The following is a 12688-nucleotide window of genomic DNA, read 5'->3' as shown; positions in this document are numbered from 1 at the left end:
TTGTGTCTGACTTTGTGACGTCACGGACTGCAGCACGCCCAGCCTCCCTGTCCATCACCAACTCCCAGTGTTTACCCAAAACTCATGTCCACTGAGTCGGTGGTGCCACCCAACCATCTCATCCTCCATCATCCCCTTCTCCTGCCTTCAGTCTTTCCCAGCATCAGGGTCTTTTCAAATGAGTCAGCTCTTCACATTGGGTTGCTAAAGTATTGGAGTTTCAGCTTCAACATCAGTCTTTCATAGTATATTAAAATATATAATGTTCACTGTAGAAGAAAAATAGTTAAATTCATGGAGTTGCGAAAGATAAACGTAGGAAAATAATGTGCATAAAGGTAATTCTAAAATTTATACTTTATATTTATCTTCTAAAAAGTAACTTCATGAATTATTTAACTTGCAGTGATGGGAAACATTTGTGTGTTCAAGCTAAGAACAACAAACAGCGTTTATTGGACATTTTATTTAAAAATGGAAGAAATATTGTTTGATTCTGTATTAATAATTTTCTTTTGGGACTACAGGAAGAAGTTCATAAATACGTACAAATGATGGGTGGACGCGTATACAGAGACCTTAACATATCAGTAACTCACCTTATTGCAGGAGAAGTTGGTAGCAAAAAATACTTAGTTGCTGCAAACCTAAAGAAACCTATTTTGCTTCCTTCTTGGATAAAAACACTTTGGGAGAAGTCACAGGAGAAGTAAGAGATATTTTAGATATTTTCTAGATTTGAATAAGTGTTATCATTTTGGCATATTATGGTTTTTCATAGGGGAGGTTTTATGGTATCCCCTATGGATTTGTTATTTTGGGACAAAAATTGGATCATTACTCTTTTCTCCAATGAAAACAAAAGATAATCTACATGTTCTTATTATCAAGGTATAAGTTGTTAGGTAGTCTGGGTTATGGACTTAGCATTAGCTACAAGATAATAAATTTTTTGATAATAGAATTGTTTTCAGTAGTGAACAGTGATAAAATAGTTGAGAGAATCTGTGTGGCAACTGTAGCTTTTATGTTGCATTAGCTTTCAATACCATGCCCTCATGTTAGGATGGAGAATAAATTTTAGCCACTTTGGTATTTGTATTTCTTCCCAAAAGGGACTTATTTAAAGTTGAATATAAACATATATAACCCATTAAGTGAGATGTAATTATTCAGTAAACGTTAATTGAGCCCATTTTATGTACCTGTCCTGAGCTAGGCATTAGGTAACTGGAGAGCAAAACAAGACAGCATCCCTGGCCTCATAGAGCTTAGAGCCTATTTCAAAAGATAGAATTGAGTTTCCCTTAGAATTAGATTAACAACCAATAAGTATGTAGTTACCACTGTTTAGATTAAGTAGACATTTTCCAGTCTTCCCTTCAGCACCATCCAGCATATTCTAAACATGTCTCTATGTTGGCATCCTCATCATTCCTAGCCTGTTGAATTAGCACATCTGCCTACCAGGGCAGCAGAATGATGATATTTTTGTTGGCATTCTGCCGAAAATCTTTGCTTACTATTTGTATAGTATAATGGAAGAATTAAAAGTCTGTTTTTTTTTTAGTAGGCAGCAAAGAACCTTTGAGGTTTTAGTTAGAAATTTAGATTTATAAGTTTCGGAAGAAAAAAAAGTTTGGAAAATGCACTGCTTTGACCAGCATGGATTTATAGTTACTGAACTATATGTATTTTTTCACTTAAAACAGTTTTATTTGAGGCTCTGAAACATTAATTGTTTTAGAGACATGGTTTGAGCTAGATGAGCAGTTAGTATAATTCTAAGTGTGCTTGTCAGTTTCCCTTAATATTGATCAAATTCCTAAAAAATGAGGAAAACATTAGTGTTATTTCTGTTGTTTGTCATTCTGATAAAGTTTAAACTACCTGGTATTTTGATATCTTAATTTATGGGGTTTTTTGGTTTTATTTATTTATTTATTTATTTTGGTTCATTTTCCCCAGGAAAATAGCTAGATATACCGATATAAACATGGAAGACTTCAAGTGTCCTATTTTTCTTGGTTGCATAATCTGTGTGACTGGCTTATGTACCTTAGACAGGAAGTCAGTTCAGCAGCTCACAGTAAAGCATGGAGGACAGTACATGGGACAATTGAAAATGAATGAGTGTACACACCTCATTGTGCAAGAACCAAAAGGTAAAACTGTTTCCCAAATAGATGAATGCAGTATTTTCTACTATTTAACATTTTGAGATCATTCTAGAATATTTTTTACTTCTGATATTTCATAAACATGCACATTTCTTTTTTCTTGCAAAGATAGTTTTGTTTATAATCTGTAGAAAAATTACATGACTGATCCAGGTCATTGAATAAATATTTAAAAAATAAGAATTTCCAGTGGTGTTTTATCTAAATTTATTATCTTGTCTTTTTTTTTTTTTTAAAGTCCCTACACAGCCACCCAATACTTAAAAGATGAGAGATTTGGATGAATTTAACAGGAAAGCTGATTTTTTTTTTATCTGTTAATTTTTTAAAAATAATTTTATTTATTTGTTTATTTTTGGCTCTACTGGGTCTTTGTTGATGCACAGGCTTTTCTCTAGTTGCAGCAAGTTAGGGCTGTTCTTTAGTTGGAGTGGCTTCTCTAGTTAACTGGCACGGGCTCTAGGGCATGTGGGCTTTAGTAGTTGCAGTTCCCAGGCTCTAGAGCACAGACTCAATAGTTGTGGTTCACGGGTTTAGTTGCTTCACAGCATGTGGGATCTTCCTGGACTAGGGATTGAACCTGTGTCTCCTGCATTGGCAGGTAGATTCTTTACCATGAGCCATCTGGGAAGCCCTCTAATAATAAATTTTAAAGGCTTGGCTTCATTTTTAGTTGAATGAATTATCCTTACTGAGTAAACTGCAAGTTTTAACTTAAAGATGCACTTGAAGAACATGAAACTACTAAAAGAAAAATATATTACCAGGAAAAAGAGTTCCTTAAAATTGCAATTAATTGTGGCATTCTATACCATTATAACTATTCTGGAGAATATTTTTACCAGTTCTCTGAAAATATATAAAAATTGATGAGAACAGAGTTTTATTAACATTTTTATTGTCTCTCTTTACCTACACATAGAGTTTTTACATAGACATCAGTTTTTTTCTTTCTAGGTGTGATTGTGAACAACTGTAATTGCAAAAAAATTTGTTTTTACATTTTATATTAGAAATATGTATTTTGAAACTACTTTCCAAAATGTTTTATTGTATCATGTCACCTTTGTTTCCATCTAAGCTTATTCATCCTCATATAAAAATTATAAATATACTGTTATCCCTTAACCCTATTCCTTACAGTATGAAACTGAGGGTCAGAGTCTCTTGAGCAGTAAATGCTGTAGATAGAATGGCTTCTTTAGAGTGTCAGAGCAATTTAAATACTTGCGTTAAGTAGGAATTAAAGTATATATACACACATATATATATGTATATATATACACACAGTAATTAGTTTAAAAGTGAAAAGTGTAAAACCTCTAAATTCTGTGAGTTATCCACATGTTACAGATTAAGAAACTGGTTTAAAGAACTTAAGTGATGGAAGCTATATTCAGAAGTTTTATTTCAGTTACCCCACTAATGGCTTCTGTCTCTGCAATTTTGTAAAAGATAAACCCCCTCACATAGCATGTGTATTTAACACAACACACAGAAAATATAATTGCATAATAACCTAATATATTGCCTTTTAATACACTGTATAGCATACTGTTTAAGAGTAATTGCTGGTAATTTTAATTTTGTTTCAGGTGAATTTTTTCATAAGCTTTCATATAAATATTTCTTCAAAGATGGATTTTAATGGCTTGCATTTCTCTCTTTTTTTAATTGACATAATAGGTCAAAAATATGAATGTGCCAAGAGATGGAATGTACACTGTGTGACCACGCAATGGTTTTTTGACAGTGTTGAGAAAGGTTTTTGTCAGGATGAATCCATATACAAGACAGAGCCTAGATCGGAAGCAAAGAGTATGCCTGATACTTCAACTCCTACTGGCCAGATCAACACAATTGATAGTAAGTTTCTTTGGGATTAAGTGGTCATTTTTAAGACAGTTTTCTGTGTAACGATTGATTTGTTAATAGGATCAATGAGATACAGTAGGGAATTCTGTTTTTTCTTGCCTTGTTTTCAGGTATAATTATATAATAAAATAACCAAATTATATTAGAAAAAAATTAATCCAGAACTTCTGCTATTTCTTTTTCTAATGAATACCTGCTTTCTTTCATATCCTTATATTATGCACAAGATGGTTAAAGAAATTAATATAAATAAAGTTTTTAAAACTTGACTGGCATGTGGATATTAGTCCTATTTCTTTATTAGTTTGCATTTAAGAAAGCCTTCCTCAGTGATCAGTGCAAAGAAATAGAGGAAAACAACAGAATGGGAAAGACTAGAGATCTCTTCAAGAAAATTAGAGATACCAAAGGAACATTTTATGCAAAGATGGGCTCAATAAAGGATAGAATGGTATGGACCTAACAGAAGCAGAAGATATTAAGAAGAGGTGGCAAGAATACACAGAAGAACTGTACAAAATAGATCTTCACAACCAAGATAATCACAGTGGTGTGATCACACACCTAGAGCCAGACATCCGGGAATGTGAAGTCAAATGGGCCTTAGAAGGCATCACTACGAACAAAGCTAGTGGAGGTGATGGAATTCCAGTAGAGCTATTTCAAATCCTGAAAGATGATGCTGTGAAAGTGCTGCACTCAATATGCCAGCAAATTTGGAAAACTCAGCAGTGGGCCACAGGACTGGAAAAGGTCAGTTTTCATTCCAATCCCAAAGAAAGGCAATGCCAAAGAATGCTCAAACTACCACACAATTGCACTCATCTCACATGCTAGTAAAGTAATGCTCAAAATTCTCCAAGCCAGGCTTCAGCAGTACGTGGACTGTGAACTTGCAGATGTTCAAGCTGGTTTTAGAAAAGGCAGAGGTACCAGAGATCAAATTGCCAATATCCGCTGGATCATGGAAAAAGCAAGAGTTCCAGAAACACATCTATTTCTGCTTTATTGACTATGCCAAAGCCTTTGACTATGTGGATCACAATAAACTGTGGAAAGTTCTGAATGAGATGGATATACCAGACCAGCTGACCTGCCTCTTGAGAAACTTATATGCAGGTCAGGAAGCAACTGGACATGGAACAACAGACTGGTTCCAAATAGGAAAAGGAGTACGTCAAGGCTGTATATTGTCACCCTGCTTATTTAACTTATATGCAGAGTACATCATGAGAAAAGCTAGGCTGGAAGAAGCACAAGCTGGAATCAAGATTGCCGGGAGAAATAGCAATAACCTCAGATATGCAGATGACACCACCTTTATGGCAGAAAGTGAAGAGGAACTAAAAAGCCTCTTGATGAAAGTGAATGTGAAGAGTGAAAAAGTTGGCTTAACTCTCAACATTCAGAAAACTAAGATCATGGCATCTGGTCCCATCACTTCATGGGAAATAGATGGGGAAACAGTGGAAACAGTGTCAGACTTTATTTTGGGGGGGCTCCAAAATCACTGCAGATGGTGATTGCAGCCATGAAATTAAAAGACGCTTACTCCTTGGAAGAAAAGTTATGACCAACCTAGATAGCATATTGAAAAGCAGAGACATTACTTTGCCAACAAAGGTCCGTCTAGGCAAGGCTATGGTTTTTCCATTGGTCATGTATGGATGTGAGAGTTGGACTGTGAAGAAAGCTGAGCACCGAAGAATTGATGCGTTTGAACTGTGGTGTTGGAGAAGACTCTTGAGAGTCCCTTGGATTGCAAGGAGATCTAACCAGTCCATTCTGAAGGAGTTCAGCCCTGGGATTTCTTTAGAAGGAATGATGCTAAAGCTGAAACTCCAGTACTTTGGCCAACTCATGCGAAGGGTTGACTCATTGGAAAAGACTCTGATGCTGGGAGGGATTGGGGACAGGAGGAGAAGGGGACGACCGAGGATGAGATGGCTGGATGGCATCACTGACTCGATGGATGTGAGTCTGAGTGAATGCCAGGAGTTGGTGATGGACAGGGAGGCCTGGCGTGCTGCGATTCATGGGGTCTCAAAGAGTTGGACACGACTAAGTGACTGAACTGAACTGACAGTTGTTATCGATCCTTTGTATTCATATAAAATTTAAAAACCATTTGTCTTTTGGAAGTACCATGTATACTTGTGGTTGGCAATATATGTTACCAATTTTTTTTCAAATATAACCTTCCTGGACCTTGAAGTCAGCAACTTCAGATTTTCATTGGAAGCCAGTCACTATTAAGAGAATATATTAAGTATATTTTCATTAAAATGAACCTTAATTAGATTCATTTTTCTTTTCATACTTGGCCCCCAAGATTTCAGTAAAACCATTTAAATTTTAGAAATTGTTCATGACTCTTCTGCTATAAGAAAAGTTCACCTTTAGGAAAATATGTAATTAGTTATTTTATTTCCTTAAGTTTATGCATCTTTGTTTTTAATATGTAGGTCGTACTCTTTCAGATGTCAGCCATATTTCCAACATCAATGCAAGCTGCATAAATGAATCAATATGTAATTCAGTTAATAGCAAACTGGAACCTACAGTTGAAAATCTGGAGAATTTGGATGTCAGTGCATTTCAGGCACCTGAAGATTTATTAGATGGTTGTCGGGTATGTCTTTATTATGTAATGCACTAAATGATAATACACGTTGGTACTTGTAGCTTCACTCTGAAGATCCTGCAGAGTTGGGCTTGCTCCTTACCTACAGAAGTCCACCATTCAAGCTAAGCAGATGCACTCATTAGGCGATGTTTGTCTTTTAGCTATTAGGGTCTCTGCCTGGGATGTACCTTTATATGTCATCCATTAAACTTCATATCATTTTTCAAATCTTTGAACCCTCCTAACTACCTTACTCTTCCCATTTGCTGTGGGGTTTTTTTTCGGCTGCACTGGATCCTCATTGCTGTGCTCAGGCGTTCTCTAATTGCTTCAAGCAGGGGCTGTGCTTCATTGTAGTGCCTTCTCATTGCAGAGCCTGAGCTCTAGGAGCACAGGCTTCAGTAGTCGTAGCACGTGGGCTCCATGTTTGGGGTAAATAGTTACTCTGTGGCATGTGGATCTTTTAGACCAGGGATCAAATCCCTGTTCCCTGCCTTAGCAATATGGATTCTTAACCACTGGACCATGAGGGAAATCCCATCTACTGTATTTTGAGAGCATTTAGTTTCTGAACCACTTAATGGGTTTTTATTTATAACTGTCATTTATTGTTTATAGTAAGTGAGACACTGTGATAATTATTTCATATACATGTTAGTATGTCATATATAATCCCATTTAAATCCCACAAATAACTCTAAAGTGTATATTACTGAGGCTGAAACTCAGAGGATTAAAGTTCTTGTCCAGAATCTCACAGACAGTAAGTAACTAGCCATCTACTTCAAAGCCTGTATTTCTAAAGATTAGGTACACCACTTTGTTTAATATCTCTTGGGCTATTTAATTTTTTAGTGTCTGAGTAACTGTCTAATAAGTGCCTTGATGGGAACATCATATGTATCTTTTAGAACTAAATACTTAGTATATTTCTTGCTTGTAGAATGAATAGGCTATGCACTAATTCTCAAAGAGTAGCAAAGACTTAACTTTCTTCTTTTATTCAGGAAATTGGGCAAATTACCTTCCTTTCTATACTTTTAAAACTTAACAGTTTATTAACAGAATATGAGGTGTTATGTAATTTTTTAATCTAAACTCTACTAATTCTGGATGTGACTTAATTATTATAGGAAATGTATGATTACTCATTTTTGTTAAAATGTAATCTAGTGATAGAGGTTATTTAGTTTGGGATATAAATGCAGTTTGGAATAGATTAAGACTCTTTTAAAAGTTCCATTTGGTAAAATAGAGATCAAGATACAATATAGTAATATTGATTAAATTGGTTTCAGTTCAGTTCAGTTACTCAGTCATGTCTGACTCTTTGCATCCCCATGGACTGGAGCACACCAGGCCTCCCTGTCCATTACAAACTCCTGGAGTTTACCCAAACTCATGTCCATTGAGTCGGTGATGCCATCCAACCATCTCATCCTCTGTCATCCCCTTCTCCTGCTTTCAGTCTTTCCCAGTATCATAGTCTTTTCCAATGAGTTCTTTGCATTAGGTGGCCAAAGTATTGGAGTTTCAGCTTCAACATCAGTCCTTCCAATGAATATTCAGGACTGATTTCCTTTAGGATGGACTGGTTGGATCTCCTTGCAGTCCAGAGGACTCAAGATTCTTCTCCAACACCACAGTTCAAAAGCAACAATTCTTTGGTGCTCAGCTTTCTTTATAGTCCAACTCTCACATCTCACATGTGCACATATTGATAGTTAAAAATAAGTTACTGAATATGTTTCATCCTCAAAGCATTATGCTTAGCTCTTTGACCTAATTTTTTTTTGTTTAATCAACTATGAAAACAGTATTTCAGTATATAAGGAAGAAAATTGGTTTAAATAGTCTAAGTTGGACTTGCTTGGTAGTCCAGTCATTAAGAATCCACCTCCCAATGAAGAGGACACAGGTTTCATCCCTGGTCTGGAAAGATTCTTCAGTGGCTCAGCAGTGAAAAATTCACCTGCAATGCAGGAGACTAGGGTTTGATCCCTGGGTTGGGAAGATTGCCTGGAGTAGGAAATGGCAACCCACTCCAGTATTCTTGCCAGTAAAATCCCATAGACAGAGGAGCGAGCCTGGCAGACTACATACAGTCCATAGAGTCGAACAGATTTGGACACAAGCTGAGCATGCTTGCACCCTGAGGATTCCCATGCCGTCAGGCAGCTAAGCATATGTGTCACAGCTGCTGAGCCTGCACACCCTAGAGCCTATTCCCTACAAAAAGAGAAGCCACTGTGTTGAGAAACCTGCACATCCTCACTAGAGAGTAGCATCCACCTGCCACAACTAAAGAAAGCCCTCGTGCAGCAGTGGAGCCCCACAGCAGCAAAGAAAAAGCCTAGTATGTTGAAGTGGTCGTGTGGTTAACCATTGGCAGCTGACCCAAAATTTTAAACTTAGATTTTCTGAATTCACATATTTAACTCCAGTTTATTTCTGTAATTACTTTGAAATTTACAAGTAGTAAGACTAGTTTAAGAAGCTACCTACTTTTTAGAAATTGCTGTGCACTAATATTCAGAAGATATTTGAATTATTCTGGTTTCTATTTTATTTAAAGCCTCAGTACTTATCAGTAATGGGTAATAATGTTATGGGATTGTGAAGAAGTGATACAATTTAAGAATTCTTTAGAAATCAAAGTTTCAGAATATATTTTTTAATGTATTTAAAATGTAAATATAAAGGTTGCCTTATTTACACATAATGGGTTTAGATACACACTTTCAATAAATAGATTTCTATTGAGAGAAATAGGCCATTGTAAATGTGTTAATCGAAAGCGAATTTTTTTTTCATTGCAGATCTATCTTTGTGGTTTTAATGGCAGAAAGCTAGATAAACTGAGAAGACTTATTAACAGTGGAGGTGGAGTTCGTTTTAATCAGCTCAATGAAGATGTAACTCATGTTATTGTGGGAGATGGTGATGATGAATTGAAGCAGTTTTGGGAGAAATCAGCCCACAGGTTTTGTCAGTTTTTAATTCAAAGCATTTTCTACTCTGTAATGATTTTTCTTAAAATTGCATATCCTGACAGTTATGGGAACTGCATGGCACATGGGATAATGGTATTTATAGTTTAAACTAATATATAACTGTACTGTTTTCGTAGGCCTCTTGTAGTGGGAGCGAAATGGTTGCTAGAGTGTTTTAGTAAAGGTTACATGCTTCCTGAAGAGCCATACATCCGTGTTAACTACCAGCCAATGGAAATTCCAGTTTCAGATCAACCTGAAAGTAAAACAGCCCTTTTAAAAAGGAAGAACAGCAGCTTCTCTAAGAATGACTTTGCTCCTGAGGAAAAGCATGAGCAAGCTGATGAAGATCTACTCTCTCAATATCAGACTAATAATCCAACCGTAGGTAAGAAAGAGTGACCAGTGTTAACAGTCATTAAATATTTTGGTAGCAGAATACATACTTATGTGATTTCTGCCAGGTTCTTTAGAATTTAGGTTATACTAACCTCTTTCTTCTCTTGAAGTTTTATTTGTGTTACTATTTTTTTTTTTTTTTTAAACAGGCAAGGCTAAGAGATTCTAGACTTTCTGAGTCCCTTTTTTCTCTTCAATTCACCTGTACCTCTTAGGTCTGGTTTTTAAATACAGACTGTCACTTGGTTTGTGTGTTTGTAACATCGTGAGTTTGTTACAGGGTCAGTTCAGTTCAGATGCTCAGTTGTGTTTGACTCTTTGCAACTGCATGGACTGCAGCACACCAGGCTTCCCTGTCCATCACCAACTCCTGGATCTTGCTCAGACTCATGTCCATCGAGTTGGTGATACCATCCAACCATCTCATCCTCTTTCGTCCCCTTCTCCTCCCGCCTTCAATCTTTCCCAGCATCAGGGTCTTTTCCAATGAGTCAGTTCTTTGCATCAGGTAGCCAAAGGATTGGAGTTTCAGCATCAGTCCTTCCAATGAATATTCAGGACTGATTTCCTTTAGGATTGACTGGTTTGATCTCCTTTCAGTCCAAGGGACTCTCAAGAGTCTTCTCCAACGCCACAGTTCAAAAGCATCAGTTCTACAGTTCAAAACCATCAATTCTTTTTATGGTCCAACTCTCACATCCATACATGACTACTGGAAAAACCATAGCTTTGACTATATGGACCTTTGGTAATGTCTCTGCTTTTTTATATGCTGTCTAGGTTGGTCAGAGCTTTTCTTCCAAGGAGCAAATGTCTTTTAATTTCATGGCTGCAGTCACCATCTGCAGAGATTTTGGAGCCAAGAAAATAAAGTCTCTCACTGTTTCCATTGTTTCCCCATCTATTGGCCATGAAGTGATGGGACCAGATGCCATGATCTTCGTTTTTTGAATGTTGAGTTTCAAGCCAGCTTTTTCACTTTCCTGTTTCACTTTAAGCAAGAGGCTCTTTAGTTCTTCTTTGCTTTCTGCCATAAGGGTGGTGTCATCTGCATATCTGAGGTTATTGGTAATTCTCCCGGCAATCTTGTTTCCAGCTTGTGCTTCATCCGGTCTGGCAAGGTATTTGTTACAAGGTATTTTAACCTTATAACAAATGCCTCTTAGTTTGTAATTGTAGTTTTAATGAGTATAATGCTGCACTGTAGACTACTTTCTCAGGTTGTCTTCTCAGTGTGCTAAACACAATTGCCAGTGATAAGTTGTGAACAGCATTTCTACTTTTTAAATACTTTTTATTATAAAGTATTTAATACATCCAAAAAGATATAAAGAATAATTTAACAAATAACCATATACTACTGATCTGTTTAAAAACTATAGGATATTCTGCTTGGTCAAAATTCTCCTGTGAGTCCCTCCTCATTTTCGTAGTAGTTTATAACATATATATATATATGTAAGTAATATACATACTGTTTTGTTTTGTGTGTATTTGAACTTATATAAATCATACATGATATGTACTCTTTTGCTACCCTACCCTAAACATGTAAGATACTCATCTCATCCTAGTAACTGGTTATGAATATATCACACTGGTATATGAACATGCCATAGTTTATCTATTGCCCTTCCTGAGGAGATTTTTATTGTGGTTTTTTGTTTTGTTTTCTAATAACAAACAGTACTGCTGAAATTGTTCTTGTGTGTGTCTCTGTACACGTGAGCAAGAATTTCTCTAGGGTGGGATGACTGATTCCTGGGATAAGTATGTCTTCCACTTTCTTACATGAAGCATATTGCTTTCTGGAGTGTTTTAGTTTACCACTTGATATTAGAACAATAGTAAGGGTTCCTGTTGTTGCACATCCTTTCAACATTTAGTGTTTCTCAAAAGGCTTGAAATTCTTATTTATTTGATGGGTATAGAGAGGGATCTCATTGTGGTTTTAATTTTATAACATTGCTGATAAGGTAGAGCATCGTTTTGAGTGTTATTTGGCTATAATTTTGTTTTATTTATTTTTTTATTGAAGAATAATCACTTTACACAGTTTTGCTGTTTTCTGTCAAATCATCGACATGAATCAGCCATAGGTATACATATATCCCCTCCCTTTTGAAACTCCCTCCCATCTCCTTCCCCATCCCACCCCTCTAGGTTGATACAGAGCCCCTGTTTGAGTTTCCTCTAAAGTAGGGTTTTTAATCCATTATTTCGTGGTTTGTGCTTTTCTGTTGTATGTAAGTTTTCCTATCTGAAAGTCATAAAGTTGTATTTTAAAAGTCTTAAAGTTTTGCTTTTTCACATTTCGTCTTCAGTCCACATGGAGTTGATTTTTGCACTTGATAAGAAGCATTCAAATTGTCAGTGTAAATAATCACTTATTCTCAAACTTTTTTTGAATAGGCCATCCTTTCTCAAGTAATTTGCCCTGTTGCCCCTGTCATTTATTAAGGGTCTGTTAAGTGGGGATCTATGTTTAGGCTTTTTATTCTGTTCCACTGAGATGCTTCACTGATAAACCATCTTATTTTAATAGCCTGGCCCTCCAGTTTTCTTTACAAAAGTTTCTTACATATTCTTGGACTTTTGCTTCTATATAAATTTTT

General features: G+C 36.1%; 1 protein-coding gene across 3 annotated transcripts in view; it reads left to right on the top strand.

The window, feature by feature from the left end:
• TOPBP1 (DNA topoisomerase II binding protein 1) overlaps positions 1–12688 on the top strand; it is a 76903-nt gene that overhangs the window by 10825 nt on the left and 53390 nt on the right. For 2 of the 3 annotated variants that reach the window (XM_040232764.1, XM_040232766.1), the window contains 6 exons: positions 528–709; positions 1969–2165; positions 3867–4046; positions 6521–6687; positions 9501–9664; positions 9812–10062. In XM_040232764.1, coding sequence (XP_040088698.1) covers positions 528–709; positions 1969–2165; positions 3867–4046; positions 6521–6687; positions 9501–9664; positions 9812–10062 — 1141 coding nt within the window. The remainder of the gene's footprint in view (positions 1–527; positions 710–1968; positions 2166–3866; positions 4047–6520; positions 6688–9500; positions 9665–9811; positions 10063–12688) is intronic. The other variant, XM_040232765.1, reaches the window with a different exon arrangement.

Source organism: Oryx dammah, unplaced genomic scaffold, assembly GCF_014754425.2.
Source record: "Oryx dammah isolate SB20612 unplaced genomic scaffold, SCBI_Odam_1.1 HiC_scaffold_2, whole genome shotgun sequence".
Taxonomy (NCBI): Eukaryota; Metazoa; Chordata; class Mammalia; order Artiodactyla; family Bovidae; genus Oryx; species Oryx dammah.
The sequence above is the reverse complement of the archived record's forward strand: the minus strand, read 5'-3'. Positions and strand labels throughout refer to the sequence as shown.